The sequence below is a fragment of the Monomorium pharaonis genome, chromosome 3 (genome assembly GCF_013373865.1).
Source record: "Monomorium pharaonis isolate MP-MQ-018 chromosome 3, ASM1337386v2, whole genome shotgun sequence".
Taxonomy (NCBI): Eukaryota; Metazoa; Arthropoda; class Insecta; order Hymenoptera; family Formicidae; genus Monomorium; species Monomorium pharaonis.
In genome coordinates, this window is record NC_050469.1 from 3595121 (window position 1) to 3612567 (window position 17447).

Here is a 17447-nt window from a genome sequence, read left to right on the forward strand (position 1 = left end):
GCGATTTCTTGAGCGTAACATTTTCAACCATCATCTGATTATTATTTGCGCTGTTCGCGTCATTAGCGAGGTATATTGCATACATCGACACTTTAAAGAGTTTCACCGCCCCGTGGACTTTCTTCTCAACAAAAGCAATCAAGTTAATCGCAACAATCTCAAGTATTTTCTGGCGCATTGAGCATGTATCTGTTTCGGAATTGGATTGGTTTCGCCGGTTTTTCCTACACAACGAGACGGGACGGGGAAGAGGAGAAGGAGAGACGGGGGTGAGGGAGTTTACGCGGACTTATCGCTCCGTCGGATTTGCGATGACGTATACGGGCTTCGCCGTATGTGTAACGATTTCGCCGTGAATGCTCGCGGAGGACTGCAGAGCTCGGGGGAAACGGGATTCGTTTGATCAGCGATATCGAATTTCTCGCAGTATTATCCATTACAATTGTACCCCGGGATGCATACATATGCAATACGTCTCGGAGACTCGTGGAAAATGGAGGGACAATGCGCAGGACAATCCGCGCCGCGGCCGCCCACCCCCCTTAACGTGCACATCCGCTTTAAATGACACCAGCTGCGCCGTAATTCGCGCGCGATTTTCGGCGGACGGTTCCGGCCCGATGTAATTAATCCACTCGACACCAGGCAGCAATGAGAGCTGCGCCATTATATGACGTGTGTTTACACTCGGTCTAGCATTTTCGCGGTGTGCACATACGTTGGTTACTTCGGCGTACATTGAATAACTCCGTTGCTTCCTCGCGTTAGCTTTGTATTGGATAATTATTAACAGCCACCGGAAGCCGCGGGTGCTTTCATTCCGCGGATTGAGGAGAACGAGATAAAACGCTTTTACTTCCTCGCCCGCGGAATTCTCGGAAGTAATAAATATCCGGAACTAGCCCGCCGGAAACGCGCGCATTGCGTCGATACCTCGCCGTGTTTCATCCGAAGAGATGAGAGAGAGAGAGAAAGAGAGAGGGAGAAACGAGTGTGGTTAGTTCTAGCAGATCTATTGATCAGTACCTACCCGATGCGCGAGGTACTCAACTTTTTAATGACATGTCAATCCCCGATCGAGGGGATAAAGGGAATAAATGTCGGTTTGAACGACAGACAATCTTAATGGAGCAGTGCTTTCCTGAGCGGTGTTCTCCGTATACCTCTTTAAGATCTCGTAAACCTGCACTTCCGAAATGATAAAATTTAACTGACGGCGTACAACGTTAATAGTCTTGCAACGCGTTTAATTGAATGAAAGCGGGACAAAAAGGAGAAACTCAGACGTGTAAATCGAGGCGTTGTGGTAACGCATTCTTCGACGTGAAGTACGTTATTTTCATTTCGTCGGTTCGTTGGTACAGTCGAAGCTGACGATTGGATAACTCTGTAGGTGAACGTATTAGGATAACTCTGGTATTTATGTCGCAGAAGTAAGGAAAAAAATAAAAAGAGTGAAGGTAATTGTCTCGCAACTACACTTACAAGTCTATATTATATTGCTGTTATTTTATGATTTCAGTTTCCCACTGTTAATATTAACGAAACCACCATGAGTTCAATCAATTTGTCAATGCTGTGAGTAACGTAGTAATGTGTTACAGTTTACCCTAAAATAGTTACTCTCTCTCTGTAGGGGGGAGGGTAAACAGTTTAGTGATTATTTCGTGATACACACAACTGTGGAATAATAAAGCATGAGGTATACTAAAATATTATTAATTGTACAAGTGTTTAGCTCTTGCATTCTTTGTTCAGCTTGATGATTGTTTCACTCATGCCTGTCATATAATTCATCCTTTCCTTTTGATATAGGGTAAAAATGCAAGGGTTTTTAAAAATCTTTTTTTGAAAATGCAAGAAATAAACATTTCAAATTTTAATTCCTTTTATGATAGTAAATAGTACAAAGTTTTGATAATATAAAAACTGATATAGTTTAATTATATAAAATATAGGTAATAAAAAAGTAGATAAGAAAAAATAGAAAGAGTGAAGATAGTTTGCTCGTAACCACTCTTATAAGTCCGGTATATATATTCCTTATATATACCGGAGTTACCCTAATAAGAATGCAACCCAGACCGACGGGGAAAAATAATGACATTAATTTCTCTCCGCGATTTATTAGGACGCTCTATTTTAAAAAGGGAGTTTGTTCGACGAGCAATTAAGAAATTTCCGCGATTGCTGATCGCAATGACGGCGCAAGCTAATTGCAATAATTTCGTTGAAATGGCAAGGTAGAAAATTCAGATTTAATGTTCCGGCAACTTTTAATTCTAATCTGTCCGCACGTTGCTTTTGCCGACGGGATTTACGATTTGCTGGTTTGTTATGAAAAAGTCGTGCAATAATTTTCTTAATATACAATATTTTTATTCATTAATGTGTTTACAAAATCAAATTAAAATGGAAACTGCGAGGAGGTTTACGCGCAAGAAGGCAGTGCACGTTATATTTCTCAAAATGCGCTAGCGTTTGTTAAATCGCCACTTTAATCCTACTTGAAAGACGAAAGGATTTGCACACAATAGTGCCGAGATTATTCGTGCCGAATAATGGAATATATAACTCTTTTTCACTATCATTCTTTCTTTATTGTGTATTTCTTTGTAAATGAGATATGCGATTTTTTAAGTAGATGTATATCTATATTTATATATGTTAATACTGTGTGTAATTATATAGAAATCTAAATGTGAGGAAAATAATTGAAAAAGATAATACATTTATTTAAAATAAAGTGTTTATTTTTTACAGTCTTGTAATAATTTTGTATTACATACATTGAATGAACAAAACAAATTTATATAAATATTCAAAGAAGCATTTTTTGTGAGTATATTGCTTTAGTAGCCGAAGGAAAATGTACGCACAAAAAGGACATGTGTAAAAATCGCAATAATCGCAAGATAAAAAGAGCAAAAGCTAAAATGTCATTCGTTACATTATACTCTTTTCATAACGTTGATAAATAAAATGGATAATCTTATGCGGGAAATTTGATTTTGCCACAGTTACAGACGTACAGCTAACGGTGAATTAAATAATACAAAATATGTCGATATAATGTAATACGTTATGTACCAATCTGGTGATGCGCATTTTGGAGGGAATTAATCATAAATCTCGTAATGTGTGCTATTAAACGGAATTCATTTTCTCAAAATTGACATTCGAAATTGTAGCTTTGCGATTTCTCTCTCCATTTGTGTCGGAAAATTACGACTATCTGCTAAATCTGTACGCATTTACGAATGCATCATAGGTCGATAATTTGGCTTGTAAAACAAATTATCTCGCGATTATTATATCATATTTTGCGATCAACCGTTTGCTATCGACCACATTGCGATCGGGTTTTATTGTGGTAAATTTTACTTTCGTTAAAATAATTCGGATGTAAAATCCTCCCCACCGTGTAATGTGATTGATATAAGAAACCGGAACTCTGTCGATAACTATTTCTAGTAGAGTAAATGAATCAAGATACATCACTTCCTTTAGATGTTGCAAGATGGCGGCATGTGCTTGCGTTACATTTCAGATTGCGGATTTGCGTTACCGCATAAGCATATATAGCGGCGAGATCAGTCAGCTGTATACATAAAATACTGATCGTAACAGATACGGCACTTTTTATTTCAAACCTGCGATTGATTATTTCCTTGCACGTGTCTTGCGGACCTACGTAGATTTATCCAAGTTGACGCATTCTTTGTCACTGCGTTTTTTTAAATTAGAACCGAAATAAATAAAAATTTAATATAAGAAATGTAAGATAATAAACAGAAAGAAGCTTGATACGTTAAAACAATTTTTTTGCTATTTAAAATTATTAATTAATTTTAATTATTATTAAAACTAATTAAAAACTACAGACTGAACATTAATATTTTTATCTATTACTAGTCAATTTAATACAATTTTACATTTTATCTAGTATTTTATGATTAAAGTAAATTTATGTATTAAATATACATGATTTTAGAAAAGGTTGTATATTCATCTTTTTTTGTTAATGTTGAATAAAGGTAAAAATTTCAATATTGCCCTTTCGGACTCATAACCCGTAGCCATTTAATTTGCAGCAAGTGAATTGTTTATTACGTATGCGGTGCATATTAAATTAACTTGTGAAAATTGTTTACACTACTTTGTGATGAATTGACTTTAAAATTGCTATATCGTCTTCAATAGGAGTTTTAAAATATTTTGTACGTAGGACAGTTTAATCACTTTTCCGCATAAAAACGGAAATATCGGACAGAGTGACCGCGTCATTCGATTTTATTGCTAATTGCATTTTTTTAATCGGTCGCTGAGAATCTTTTAATTAACGTGATCATTCTAATTCATTCGTAAGCGCCATAAAAGTTCTCGTAATAAAGAGATTCCTTTGTCGTGATAAAGTAGATGTTAAAAAAGAACTGAGAAAGAAAATTATGTACCCGACATATCATACTTACATATCGATCTGAAAAAAATTCGCAAATTGAGTTTCTCTTATAACTTCACGATGAAATATTAAAAGAACTTAAAAAAGAAATTATATATTTGATACATTACGCTTGTGTATCTTTAAAAGTTCGCATATTTATTTTCCCTTTGTATCACGACCGCGCTCTCTGTTTTTCTTCGTAAAAGATCGATTACGAACCATCAGAGAATCTATTTTTAAATTATTACCGAATGGATGTGGGACATCCTGTATACGTAATTTACTCATGAAATCACCGACACACATTGAATTATTGATGATATCGTAATTTCGTCGGATAGAAGAGCGTGCATTTGCACTATTGTTCAGAGAAATCGGCACCATCAATCACCTGATATATGTCACATATGTGTAGGAATGTTTCAGTTTGATGGATTGTCCATTTATTATATCATCGATATTATTTACGAATTTATGCGGCACCGGTGTTTGATTTGACTAAGCGACGTCGGTATCCTACTTTTCTTTCTCGAATGCGTGTAATTACGAGGGGGGGAGGGAGGGTCTGCAATTTTTATTCGTAATTTTAGTGCCGTGCTTTCGCGAGTGAAATCGTGCTTAGGTAGTCACTGCGAGGTTTATCGGGGTATTTAAACGTTGGAGACTTCGCGTTTCACAAAAAGAAGTCATAACTACACTTGTCAGGATCTCGTTTTCTTCGTTCAATTTTTTAACGATAATTTACGCTACTCGTTACTCATTCCGACGATCGAAATCAAGCGTGAGATCAATTTAATCGAGTCGAGGATGTCCATTGCATCGTAAAATTTATCAGTTTTATCGCCTGCAAATTTTCCATGGCTATTACTAAAATATAAATCCGTCCGATCGATTTACCGATGCCAGTTTCATATGATTCAAAGTGGGACGAATACCATTCGCGTTTATTATCGCATTTATAACGTTGAAAATGCGACAACAAATGTACGTATTATACAATTATATCGGCGCAATACGTTTTATTCTGTTGAAATGAACAATACGATAATAATTTTAATCGTGACTTTCTACACAATACGTTGGCGAATTGAATATTTTTTAAATATTGAATTGTAGGCTAGAAAGTAATATTCTCAAATGATTATACGCTGGGTATTAGCATGACCAAATTATTAAAAATTTCGTTGATCTCTCACCATATTGATTAACAGATAATTAAGATATCTTCTTGAGGTTTAAATAATTTTGTGTAATGGTAATTTATTTTTATGTACAGCTAATAACATTTAAATATTAATTAATAATTAATAATTAATAATTAATAATTAATCGTAGTTTCATAGATGAAGACATTATTAAAATAACTGTTTTCAAAATAATTTAAATGATAGAATAATATAAATTGATTATTGAATATCAGCTCACTTGAGAACCTGACACATAATTATATTTTAGCGCTAATTATATTATATTATATTATATTATAATTGTATCACATAATTATATTATACCTAATTATATTTTAGCGATGTAATTCGCAATATTTTTTGTACAATCAGAATGAGGGATTGGAAAGTGGAAGAAGTAAAAAACAGACAAATTGCAGGAAATAAAATAAACTTTTTTAAAATGAACTTTAGGCTATCTCTCTTTCTCGTTCTCTTTGGATAGAGCCCGAGACAATTGCATGCGTTACATGCTGTTCACCGTGTACAATGGCGAAGTGGCACCGAAGTTTTTAGTCACGATTTTTGGTCACGCTATTCTCCCGTAACATGTTCGACGGTAGTTTATTACATCACTCGTCGCTCGTATCGCTACTGATGTTAGTTGAACATTTGAACGGTGGAACACGACTGAAAATTTCAAGTTGCCTTAGGTATACGTCACATAAGACATTTACAATCAAAATTGTTGAAGACTTACGACGAGGCATGATTCTTTGAAAAATCATTATTGCAGTCGAATGTAATTAAAATAAGCATTATATTGAAAATAATATAAATAACTAATTTAAAAGATAAAAAATACAGTAGTTTAATTTAAATTTTTATTTCCATAAAGAATCAGATTTTTTAGTTTTACATGTTTGAGAAGATCGATCGAAGAAAGCTTCTTTTAAAGTTGTGACGCTCGACAATGAATTGCTTCTTGCGAATTCCTTCAGGATACAAATGTCGTATGCGGTATTGAGTAGTATCTGTGATACACGTAACAAGATATATTTTGTGAATGTATCTGAGTCTGTATATCTAAGGTATATTGAAATTACAGTATTCATGTTTATATCTAGATATAAACACAGTATCTGAATTGCGTTTCAAGTGCATTTTCACATATGTTTTTATATACGTACTTTTTGCCTCTAATGGAAAGAAAGTACGCTTTTTTGAAGATTTTTAATCTGCCTATTATTGCAATTAGTGGCATAAACGTGCGTACATAGTAAAAAGTATGTGAATTAAAAATGTAAAACCAGAATATCTTTCGATGTCTTTTTGCTCTCTCTTCCGCTATTCGGTAGATTCCGGTAGCTAATTAATTTCTACATTAAAAAAAAATCAAGATCACACACATATAGAAATAACAACTGATAGTCTTATCAAAGTAGAGATTCTTTTTTATTTATTAGACAAGTAAAAGATATTGTTCATTAGTCATATGTCTTTCTTACATGAAACGTAAACTTTCAAAATCTAATACAATTTAAATTTTAAATAAACAATGTATTGACATTAATTACACACACACACGCAGAAATTTAATTTTTAAGATTTAAGATTTTATATTTTATATGAAAGATTATTTTTGAATTGAAATGTATATTTGAGAGAAACCTGGAAAGCTTTTGTTAAAATAGTGAACTTTCTTTACGGATTTCTCGAGGGGATGCAAATAATATCATATCAATCTCTCTCTCTCTCTCTCTCTCTCTCTTTCTCTCTCTCTAAACATGTTCACATAAAATTATATTAAATTAATTACATTTATATATTTATATAAAATTATTAAAAGTTAAACTTTTATTGAAATATTTAGATATTCGTAGACAAATAGGAAATATGATAAAACTGACAAAATCTCCATTAAAAAAAATGAGGTTAAAATGCTCGAAGAGGAGACACAAAGAGAGAAACGTCTGCAAATGATGAGGGTCTAATCCTGTCATATTGTGCATACGTTTCGAAAATTTTGAATTCTCTCTCTCTTCCTGTCTCTTTTTCTCTCTCTCTCAGATTCGCGACTTCCACTTTGTTAAAATTTGTATAAAATTTATGAAGGGGACAAAAAAAGGATCATCCGCACAAACTTGTAACCGCTAATACCATTACACGGAACAAGCTTCCGGGCGGTTTCGACGCTTCGAAATCTGACGGTCCTCTCCCGCTTTTCGCGTTTGCAAAATCCATTCTGTCACCGCGCATGAAATACGCTCTGGCGCGGTCCTCGTTAGCATATATGAATGCACGTACGCAAAGGTGGCAATCGCGTAATTGGCTTTTCGGTAGAGCGCGACGGACGAGCGGGTCGTCAGGACGAAAGCGGGAGGAGAATGCGGTGGAATGAAGTTCTCGGGTTTCCACGGCACGGGGTTACGAGGTAACGCACGGGTAAGAGAGGGGGAGGAGAAGGGGCAACAGCTGGTCTCCCGGTGGTGGCCTCCGAGCATGGACGAGCGTTTCCGGAGAGCGCCGAATCCGCCGTCGTGTTGCTCGCGATTCACCTGCGGCATTCGGCGAGCGCCGGAGTGCGCGGCGGAACGGAGACGGCGCCGGAAGCGGACGGGGGACGGTGATAGCGTCGGGGGTGCGCGAGAGGGTGCGGAAAGGCGGGAGGGAAATTGGGTGAGAGCAAAACCGGGAGGTAGATAGCGTACGATACGATCGAGCGGCGGAGACAGGAGTAGAGATATGGATGAGGGGATGGCTGGGAGGCAAAGGGGGTAGGAAAAGAAGGGGAGGGGGAGGAGACGGAAGAGCGTTTTGCGCGTTTGTTGTCTTTAAGGTGGCGGCAGCAGCGGCGGCGCGAACCAACCTACCCACCCGCGCGTTTAACCCCGCGGCATTTTCTCACCGGTCGTGTCGCACCCATCATAGTATAGTAGCGGCACAGGGGGTGCGCTGTCGGTGCGCGACAAGTGCCCCAAGAGGTTTTTGCGTTTTTCCACGCTCCGCGTTCTTCTTCCTCCTCGTTCGCTCGACGGTGATACGTTATAGGTCGCCGCCGTGACGTCGACGTACGACGCGCACACATATACGCGTCGTGTACATAATACATACACGTCGCGCAGGTTGAATCCGGGTGTGTGCGTGCGTGCCTGCGTGCCTGCCTGCCTGCCTGCATGCGAATGGGACGAGCGAGTATATCGTGAACTGTTATCCGATCGTGGTCACACGAGACCGATTGATACAAACGCCGGCGCAACACACACGCGACTCGCTCGTCTCTACACTCGCGGCGAACGCTCCTCCCCCCACTGGAATTGGAGAGCAGGGAGAGGGAGGTGTGGGTTAATTGCATCGTTGAACTCTGCGCGCCACCGGTTTCTCGTGGTTTCTGCTTCGATTGGGGTCGCTCGGTTTTTCTCCAAAAGGCAAGCGCGCTCGGCGCGAAACGTGGGTGTTCCTGTCAGCGGCGTGCGCCCCTTCTTAATTGGCCGGCCAACCCCCTTTTTTCTCCCCTGGCGGCGCGCCAGGATCCGCGGGGAGAACTCTGCGAGGCGAATGCCGTGCGCGCCCGAGCGAATGATTGCTCTTAGATGCATATTTCTGCATTCCTCTTTCCAACCGCGGAAATGGAGACGCTCGGACGACAAGGTGTTGGAGATTTACCGCTAATAAATTTCTCTTTAAATGGAAGGTCTCGCGTCGGGAATCTCTCGACATCTTTTTTTCTTATTAAAATGGTAAATAAACTGTAGATGTGCGTATGCATCTCCTCCTCATTCAGAGGCATTGGTGTTTGTTCACCTTTAGGAAAGATTTCAGTGGAGAATGCACAGACAGAATTGCATCGCGACGTCATGTCTTCCACTGATTGCTTTTTATTGTTAAAAATACATTGAGAACATCGTTTTCTTCGAGAATAGTGGAAGAATTTGGTTAAAGCTGATACATCAATCCTCGAAGAATGTAACTACGTAACCTTGTTGTCCAATAAAACTCCACTGTGTACGTCATTTTTCAAAGAATATACTATGTATAACCTTTATTTTCCAATAACTTTGTGACCGCTCATATAGCTGCACAATGTGCGTTTAAGATATAAATATGTTTATCAAGCTGTACTGAAATTATGAAAAATTATGACATCATTTTTCATGTGCATTTTGATACTAGATTATTATAAAATTTAAAATCCTGTTTATTTAATTTCAACGCTATAAAGGCATTCTTTAAAAAGAGTTTCTCTCGCATAATTTTTGTCTATAAAATCCCAGTGGTAATTTGAAAGCTGGAATCAGGTGTACACTGAGGAGACCGCTATTTGTTATTGCTCGCGCTCTCTCTTGGGATGTCCCATATGTAAATTTTAATAACGATATTTGTCGTCCATTTTTCCTATTCTAATGTTTTAAATCACGCAAAATACAAGATTGAATTATAAAAAACAATTGTTTTGAAAAATTATTTTCAAGACTTAAATGACTCTCTTGTCAATATATATATTATGTAACATTCCATGCCTAATTAAAAATACTTATATGAAATAATTACAACAAAAGTATGTTGAAATTTGTTTTATAATGTTAGTTTATAAAATATTAATTTATTTGAATTAATTAATTAAAGTTTGATTACTGTAAAGTTTAATATAGGAAGATAAAATATGAAAATTTATGACTCAATAAATGCATATGAATATGCTATCTGTATTAATTACATATAATTGCTTAGTGTTCTAATTTTACCAATTTTATTATTGACACTTCTTTCAAAGAAACATTAAATATTACGTTTAAATTCTGCATCTATGAGCAATCATCGGATCGAAAGATAATCTGTCGACCGTAATCTTCGCGGTGGAACTTTAATTAGGATTGAATCTTAACTTATCCTTATTCGTGGTGGAATTTCAGGAATTGCGCTGGAATTACTTACGAGAGGAAAATTTCGCTTTCCCTGTACCTTATCTATTTTTGCTGGGTAATTTATTTTCGTTTCGGTGATTATTATCCCGCAACTTGACGGCTTGTTAGGAACAACGAATTGCTTTCATATCAAGAATTACGGTCCTCGTGCGAACGTCACCACGACTTTGCATTATATCTCGTCTAGTCGATCATATTACCGAGAAAGTAATTTTATTACGTAATTTGCGTTGCTAATCATAATTGATGAAATGGGACAAGAAACCGTATATCAACGGAGCCAATCAGGCCTCTATTAACCAACCTATGTAGGCGTAATCTGTGCTGTCTCTCTATTATGGAAAAATACGTGAAAGCATGCAATACGTTAGTGCACAGTAAATTTCTATTGAACAGGAGTGAACTAAAGTTCAAGGAAAGGCAAAAATTTTTTGCAAAAGAATTTGTGATATATTTACTTTTGCAAAGTAGCAAGTATTTTATAGTAAATGAGGCTTAATGTTCGCCAACGATGTAACCACCGCGGAGATTAATTTTAACGACCTCGTTCAACTTTAAGAGGATGCTCTCGGCGCTCATCTTCCAAACTTAACGAGCAAATACCACATTTCTTCATTATTTTTGATTTTCTTTCCGTGTTCCTGCAAGTTCTCGAAGTCGCCAAGAATATATTGATCCGTGATATAGGGTTTAAAAGTTTCGAGATGTACTCAATTTTCAAGAGTTACGACACCGATGGACATGAAACTTTTGTCGAGCAAAGTAACCGTATTACTTTTTCCACAACGAAAGTTAGTTCCGCAACAATGTAATATTTGTCTATATTGCAACACTTCCAGTTCTCCCGACCCCGTACAGATCTTGGCTCGGAGTTATCCATTCATCTTCTCAAGACGTACAAGTGAACAATTTGCTTCTTACAAATTGCGATGTACTATCTCGTTTCAAGAAATATTATTATAAATTATGTTTTGTAACGTTACATCATCTCGAGCGAAATTATTCGTTCGTTATGCATTCAAAAGTTAGAGGAGTGACCCAGTGGCGTACTGAAGGAGGTTGTAGGTGGTTTGGTTTGCCCGGGGTGACAGCCAGACGGGAATACCATCAAGGGAGATGAAACACTTGTAAAAGTTCTTAAACTACCTGAAAAATTTGTTAGCTTGCAAGTTAAGAGGAAGGTAATCCTCTGGTCAACACTCACACTTGTTTACATTGTAATACTTATTCTTGCGTGTTTAAATTTTCAAATTACATATGGGTTACGTCAGGATTAAATTCCGCTCGTTGAATATTGTGCTTTAGGGTTTTAGGGGTGATAACTCCTGTTCTGTATAAATTAATTGTAATAATAGAGCTTTGAGAGAATTCCCTTGGCGACGTTGCAGAATTACAAAAGACTTATTATCACATATGTAGGTGAGACTTTCGCTAACAAAAACCAGTATCTAATACCACAAACAAGGGAAACATGATATATACGGGACTCGCGGGCCAGTACTTCTCGGAGCTGGATCCAAATTCCAATGGCCCTCCTAGAGCAGACGAAGTCCATTCTCGCAAACTCGTAAGTAACAAATTTGCACGGGCAAAGTTTAATTAATCCAGTAATTGGGAAACAGTAACACGAGAAAACGATGGCATTAGCGCTTCACAGCTTTCCGCTTAATGGAGCCGTCCTTATTCGATAAATGTATTTACCGACGAGACGTCATAAATTTTTTACGTAACATCTTTTAGTAATTTACTTTTAGCAATTTACTATCTCAGCAGCATACTTTACTGATTTATTACAGGATTTATGACGCTAAAATTGTACCTATTTCTTAATGAAAATTTGTTTTTTGATCTATTTTATATATCAGACGTCAGTATTAAATCAAATCGCCTATTTCTTTTGGATTATACTTGATGATGAAACTTCTATCTGTTTTTTTAATCTGATTCGTGAAACAGTTATATTTTGAAAGCTTTTTATCTGTGGTATTGAAAATCTCAATACCGACATTTTCGTGCACTTTTTTCCTTAATCCAAAAACATTGATCAAACAAGAGAAACCTTTCCTCTTTCGTAAAGATATTTTTAACTAAAAATACAAAATAAGTAGCTTATGATACTTTTATCTTTGGTTGAGTTTATACAGAACGATATTTAAAGCATAACGGAAATGTCTTTTCCACCGCATTAAGCTGGAAACGTTTGTAAGCGCTTTGTAACTTTATGCTCAAGCAGTAAGAATTACTATGAAATGTACATATGTAACTGGTTTCTCTAGAACGCAATAGCATATTCCTTTGATCGGACATCCTTTAATGCACTTCTTTAATACATGAAGTTTCTGATATTAATTACAGACATGCAGTTTCTACTTTCTATATTTTAGTTTCGTTTAATACAATTTAAAAGAAAAGTCTTCAAAGCAGAAAGCCAGGTGCTTCTTTTCACATTTTATTTACATCGCGTAATGCATTTTTCAATTTTCTAAACTACGCTGGTTGGTGGCATTTATTGTAATCCGCTGGGGTGTAATTTTGAACGACGAAGTGTGACGTTGTGCCACGCGCGTGCTTAATCCTTTATATTCATTTAATACATAATCCTTTTCATTCAATTAATATATAAGCATATAACTTTTCTATACAATTTTTTACTACATATCATGTGTAAAGTTTTTCATTCTATTGTTTACACGCACTGAAATTTTTGATTATATGGCTGCAGATGCTATACATATAGCTCTCAAAAATAAAAATATTAATATTAAAAATAAATTAAAAATTACTGTATATTATAAATGTTTTTTATAGATCACTTTTAGATTTATTTTAAAGAAATAAATTCAAAAAATGTTTTTGTTATACTCAAAATAATGAAACATTTATAACATATAATCACGTATGACGTAATACTGACTTATATCACTGCGGCACAATTGTCGCATCAGCCGCAGGACATCCTGTGTAAACCCATCGGCTTTTAACGGCCGATTGTGTATGTCGCGCGCATTTAAAATTGCCTGAAAGCCATCGTTGATTAGTCACGGGTGATTGTGCCGTATTTTTTGCATCCGCAACTGATCGCTTTGTCGACCGATAATCGCGTTTCGATGGGACGCGTGACGTAACCGGAGAGGTTTAAATAGTACCTTTCGCGAGCGCGCCGCATTTCATTCCGCGATCCGGCCATCATCGCATTTGTTCCCGAGGCACGACCCGGAACCGTTAATGAGACGGCGCTGCGCCGCATACCAGCCTACTCCCTTATTCGCTCGTTTAACGTTTGTCAATATTTCTGCAAGGAGCGGAGCTTAATTTACATTGCGTGTAAATGCGCTGACGTATGGCCACGGTGGAAAAGACGTTGATTACGTATTTTATCAACGCGCTCTCCGGCGCGGTGAATGAGAGAGGGCGCGTTTGATCGACGCCGAGGGTTTATTATATCGCGCGGAAAATCGAGAACGTCTGGCAGCACGTTAGTGTAACTCGAGGGGCATACGTTACAAAGAGGGTCATGGCGCTCTTGAGACTTGAAATATGGTGAGGTTGCTTGTTTTAAGCCCGGTTTTTACCCTGAAAGCCGTCGGATATAATGCGTATAAATTATGGATACGTGAGACACGTGCGAGGAGGTGTCTCGGGAGGAGATGCCGAGTTTCTCACTGCGTACATGTACATACATAAATTTTATGTGTAATTGCGTTGTTGGGAAAAATTGCAGACGCTGTTTCAAATTTTATAGAATTAAATAGACGCAGTAACATCTCTCCACCCAGAAACGCTTAAATAATTAACAGCGAAATCGTGAAGCTTTTCCCTGTAATACCCTGTACATTTTTCGTATTCGTGTCATCCGCTTAAAGAGATAAAGCGAAATTAATTTACGAACCTATCTGCTAACGAGAAGCGAAGCTACATTTTGATTCTAGCATATAATGGGATGAACACATCTCTTGAATGTAAAAGGATACTTAATCCTATAAATAAGAATGATGAAACTGTCTTAGACACGATTATTCATTTTGGATTAGAGAAGAAAATTTACACTTATTAAGATTATTCTTATCGTGTATAAAATGAGAAGATTATTAGTACGTTTAAGGTAATAGAAATTTGAAAAATTAAATATTTAATAAAACGACTTTTGCTGTAAGATTATACAGAAGTGCGAATTGATCAAATCCGAATTGAATCGAATTGAATTATGTGAGATTTAAATTTCTATGATTTAAACTATAAAATTTTAAATCTAGAAGAAAAGTACGTGTTCGAATACGTGAAGAATATAGTGATAATCTTGTAAAATAATATTTAAAATATTACTTTACATGTAATGTAATTAATATAATTTTACTTCCAATATTGGAACATTTTGTTGTTATCTATGTATCATTATTATTATTATTATTATTACCATTATTATTATTATTATTCAATGTAATATTTATATTGTTACATAATCAAAAATTATGTAGCAACAATTCAATTAAATTTAAGTAAAATCTTGTTAATTCAATTTGAATTTGGACAAGGAAATTACATTAAATTCGATTTCACTCGGTATAAAGAAACATTGATTAGAACATTAGAATAATCAAAATAATTTAAATTACTTATTTGTAATTTTCTTTATTCTTCATAAATTTTTAACGATACATTTTTTAAGATTTTTAATGACTTGTTAAAATATGTAAATGGATTAACTTGATCGATTTATTGAGTAAAAAATATTTTGTATTTGTTTAAAACTTCTTCTGACTTTGTTAAAATTTTTGTGTTTAATTTTTGAGATACTTGAATGTTATTAGTTTAATATAATTGATTATGTTGTTTAAATATTTTCATGTTGCATTGAGAGAGAGAGAGAAAGAGAAAGAGAGAGACAGAGAAAATCAATATTCTCAGTGTTAAATTCTAATAATATTTATGAGTAAGTTAACAAATAAAAATATTATAATTTAAGCAACTTAAAATTTAAGAATTTGAATGAATTAAAATATATTCTCCCAAAATATTTACAATATACGTTACATTTACAAGTTATATTCTAAAAAAAATTATTGTATAGTTTTGACAATAGTGTAGATTTAATAATTTTTAATAATATTTGACGTTTATATATATCTGATCGTGTTGACCAACTAACATACAGAGGGAATGACGAAACGCGTACAACAATTCATGGGAAGGTAAAAAGGGATTGACGTGAACATCGTAAAAGTCCAATATTGTTTTGGGATATTGTTGGTGGCAGCGGGAAAAAGGGTAAGTGCGTTGCCCATACTTCGTCCCTCCTATATCTCGCCACATCGCGCCAATGCTTCATACAGTGGGTCGTGTTATAGCTCGAGCGATTCGAGTGCTTTCCTCGGCGTCCTCTCATTCGTATAATTTAAAGAATTAATATCTCGGTTATTGCGAAATATCCCAAAACAATATTGGACTTTTGCGTTCACCCCAATCTTTTTTATTTTCCCATGAACTGTTGTATGCGTTTCGCCGTTTATTCTGTATAATACTAAATATTGTTACATTCTCATTGTTATTATTAAGATCAAACCATTATTTTTTAGAATGCACATGTTAATTTCACATGTATTATATATGTTCATTTTGTTAAAGAGATATCTGAAACACTATAAAATCTAAAAATGGGATTAAAAAATGTTTTATAACTCAATTTTTAAATTTTATGTTACTTTAATACTTTTGTAATTTGCTTTTAAATTATGATAAAGCCTTACATTTTTGAAATTACTTTTATACATATTATTGATGTTATTTTTAACACATTTATTTAAATTAATATTTAGGTAGACTATTCGGATAAATAAAATATATTAAATTTAATTTACAATTTTTTACTGTGTGCACTCTTCATTTTTATAAACTTTTCCAAAGATATAAATACAATATACGTACCCTACCCGACAGGCATCGTTCCTAGGCACTCCTCGTAGGATAAGAGCGGCGTAGATATTTATCGACCTAGCGACTATTTCGTATCGATCGATAATTAGATCGATAAACATGTCCAGTCAGCCGCTGAAAGCGCCATGGTTACTTTCCACGTTCCCCTTATTCCGCGATGGGTTCCATGGAACGTCGAGTCATGTGTGGTCGGGCAGTGTACATAAATGCGGCGATAAGCGACATGATTTATAAGCGTAGAGACGGTAATGTTCGTTGCGTTGATGTGTCGATGTGGTATACGCGATGTTATCGCCAATATATCAGACTCCCGAGACGTCGAGGTATACAGGATTGGTCTAATCAATCGGGCATCCTGCGATCGAAACGTTTCCCGATTTTATCCCGTACGTACGCCTATTCATACCGAGGTACGTTTAGCCGGGATGGTTGGCGAGCGCGCACGTGTGGATACCCGAAATTGCCAAGGCTGAATTTCATTCGTGCATGGAATGACAGAGGACGGTTTGGGTTCATGGGCGTAACGTCGTAACCCGAGCGCGATACCTCTCCTCTGACTATTGAGTCGGAGGGACTACATGTATAGTGCCGTTGTTAAGGTGGTATACTCCGTATTGACCGGGCGCTCGCCTTGGCTGCAGCGAGAGATCGCGCGGCACCGCGTTACGTGCGAAGTCTCCAAATGAATTTTTCGGACGTGCCCGACCGAATGACGGGCTTTGTCATTCGCACGAGGCTCATTCTCGTTGTCGCGCAAACCATCCCCGAGGCTTCTTTCTCTCTTGTTTTTGCTTCGTCTCTTCTTACGTCTCGGGGGTAGCGGGGAGGGGGGAAAGAACCCGCGTCTCCGTATTCGTCGAGTTTACGACGTCGTTTTCTTTTACAAGGTCGAAAACGTTCAACGTCTCTTACGAGTCACGCGCAAACGTGGGGTGACGTCTTGTTACTTTTTATTCGCGGAGTTTGCAGGAATGAGACTGT

At 36.4% G+C, this 17447-nt stretch overlaps 1 protein-coding gene and 1 long non-coding RNA gene across 7 annotated transcripts in view; one reads left to right on the top strand and one right to left on the bottom strand.

Annotated features, from left to right (window-relative positions):
- Positions 1 to 17447, top strand: part of LOC105836540 (synaptotagmin-7) — a 198775-nt gene that overhangs the window by 50312 nt on the left and 131016 nt on the right. For 2 of the 6 annotated variants that reach the window (XM_036284848.1, XM_036284849.1), the window contains exon 1: positions 16700 to 16852. The exons of 2 other annotated variants lie outside the window; for them this stretch is intronic. In XM_036284848.1, the coding sequence (XP_036140741.1) occupies positions 16715 to 16852 (138 nt within the window). In that variant the 5' untranslated portion in view covers positions 16700 to 16714. Of the gene's footprint in view, positions 1 to 1522; positions 1579 to 8834; positions 8949 to 11954; positions 12103 to 16699; positions 16853 to 17447 lie in introns of those variants that run through there. 2 more of the 6 variants (XM_036284850.1, XM_036284852.1) reach the window with 2 other exon arrangements.
- On the bottom strand, positions 6498 to 8606 carry LOC118644931. Its single transcript, XR_004962715.1, has 2 exons — positions 8519 to 8606; positions 6498 to 6989 (listed from the first exon to the last, which is right to left on the bottom strand). It is a non-coding gene; the product is annotated as an uncharacterized LOC118644931 (long non-coding RNA).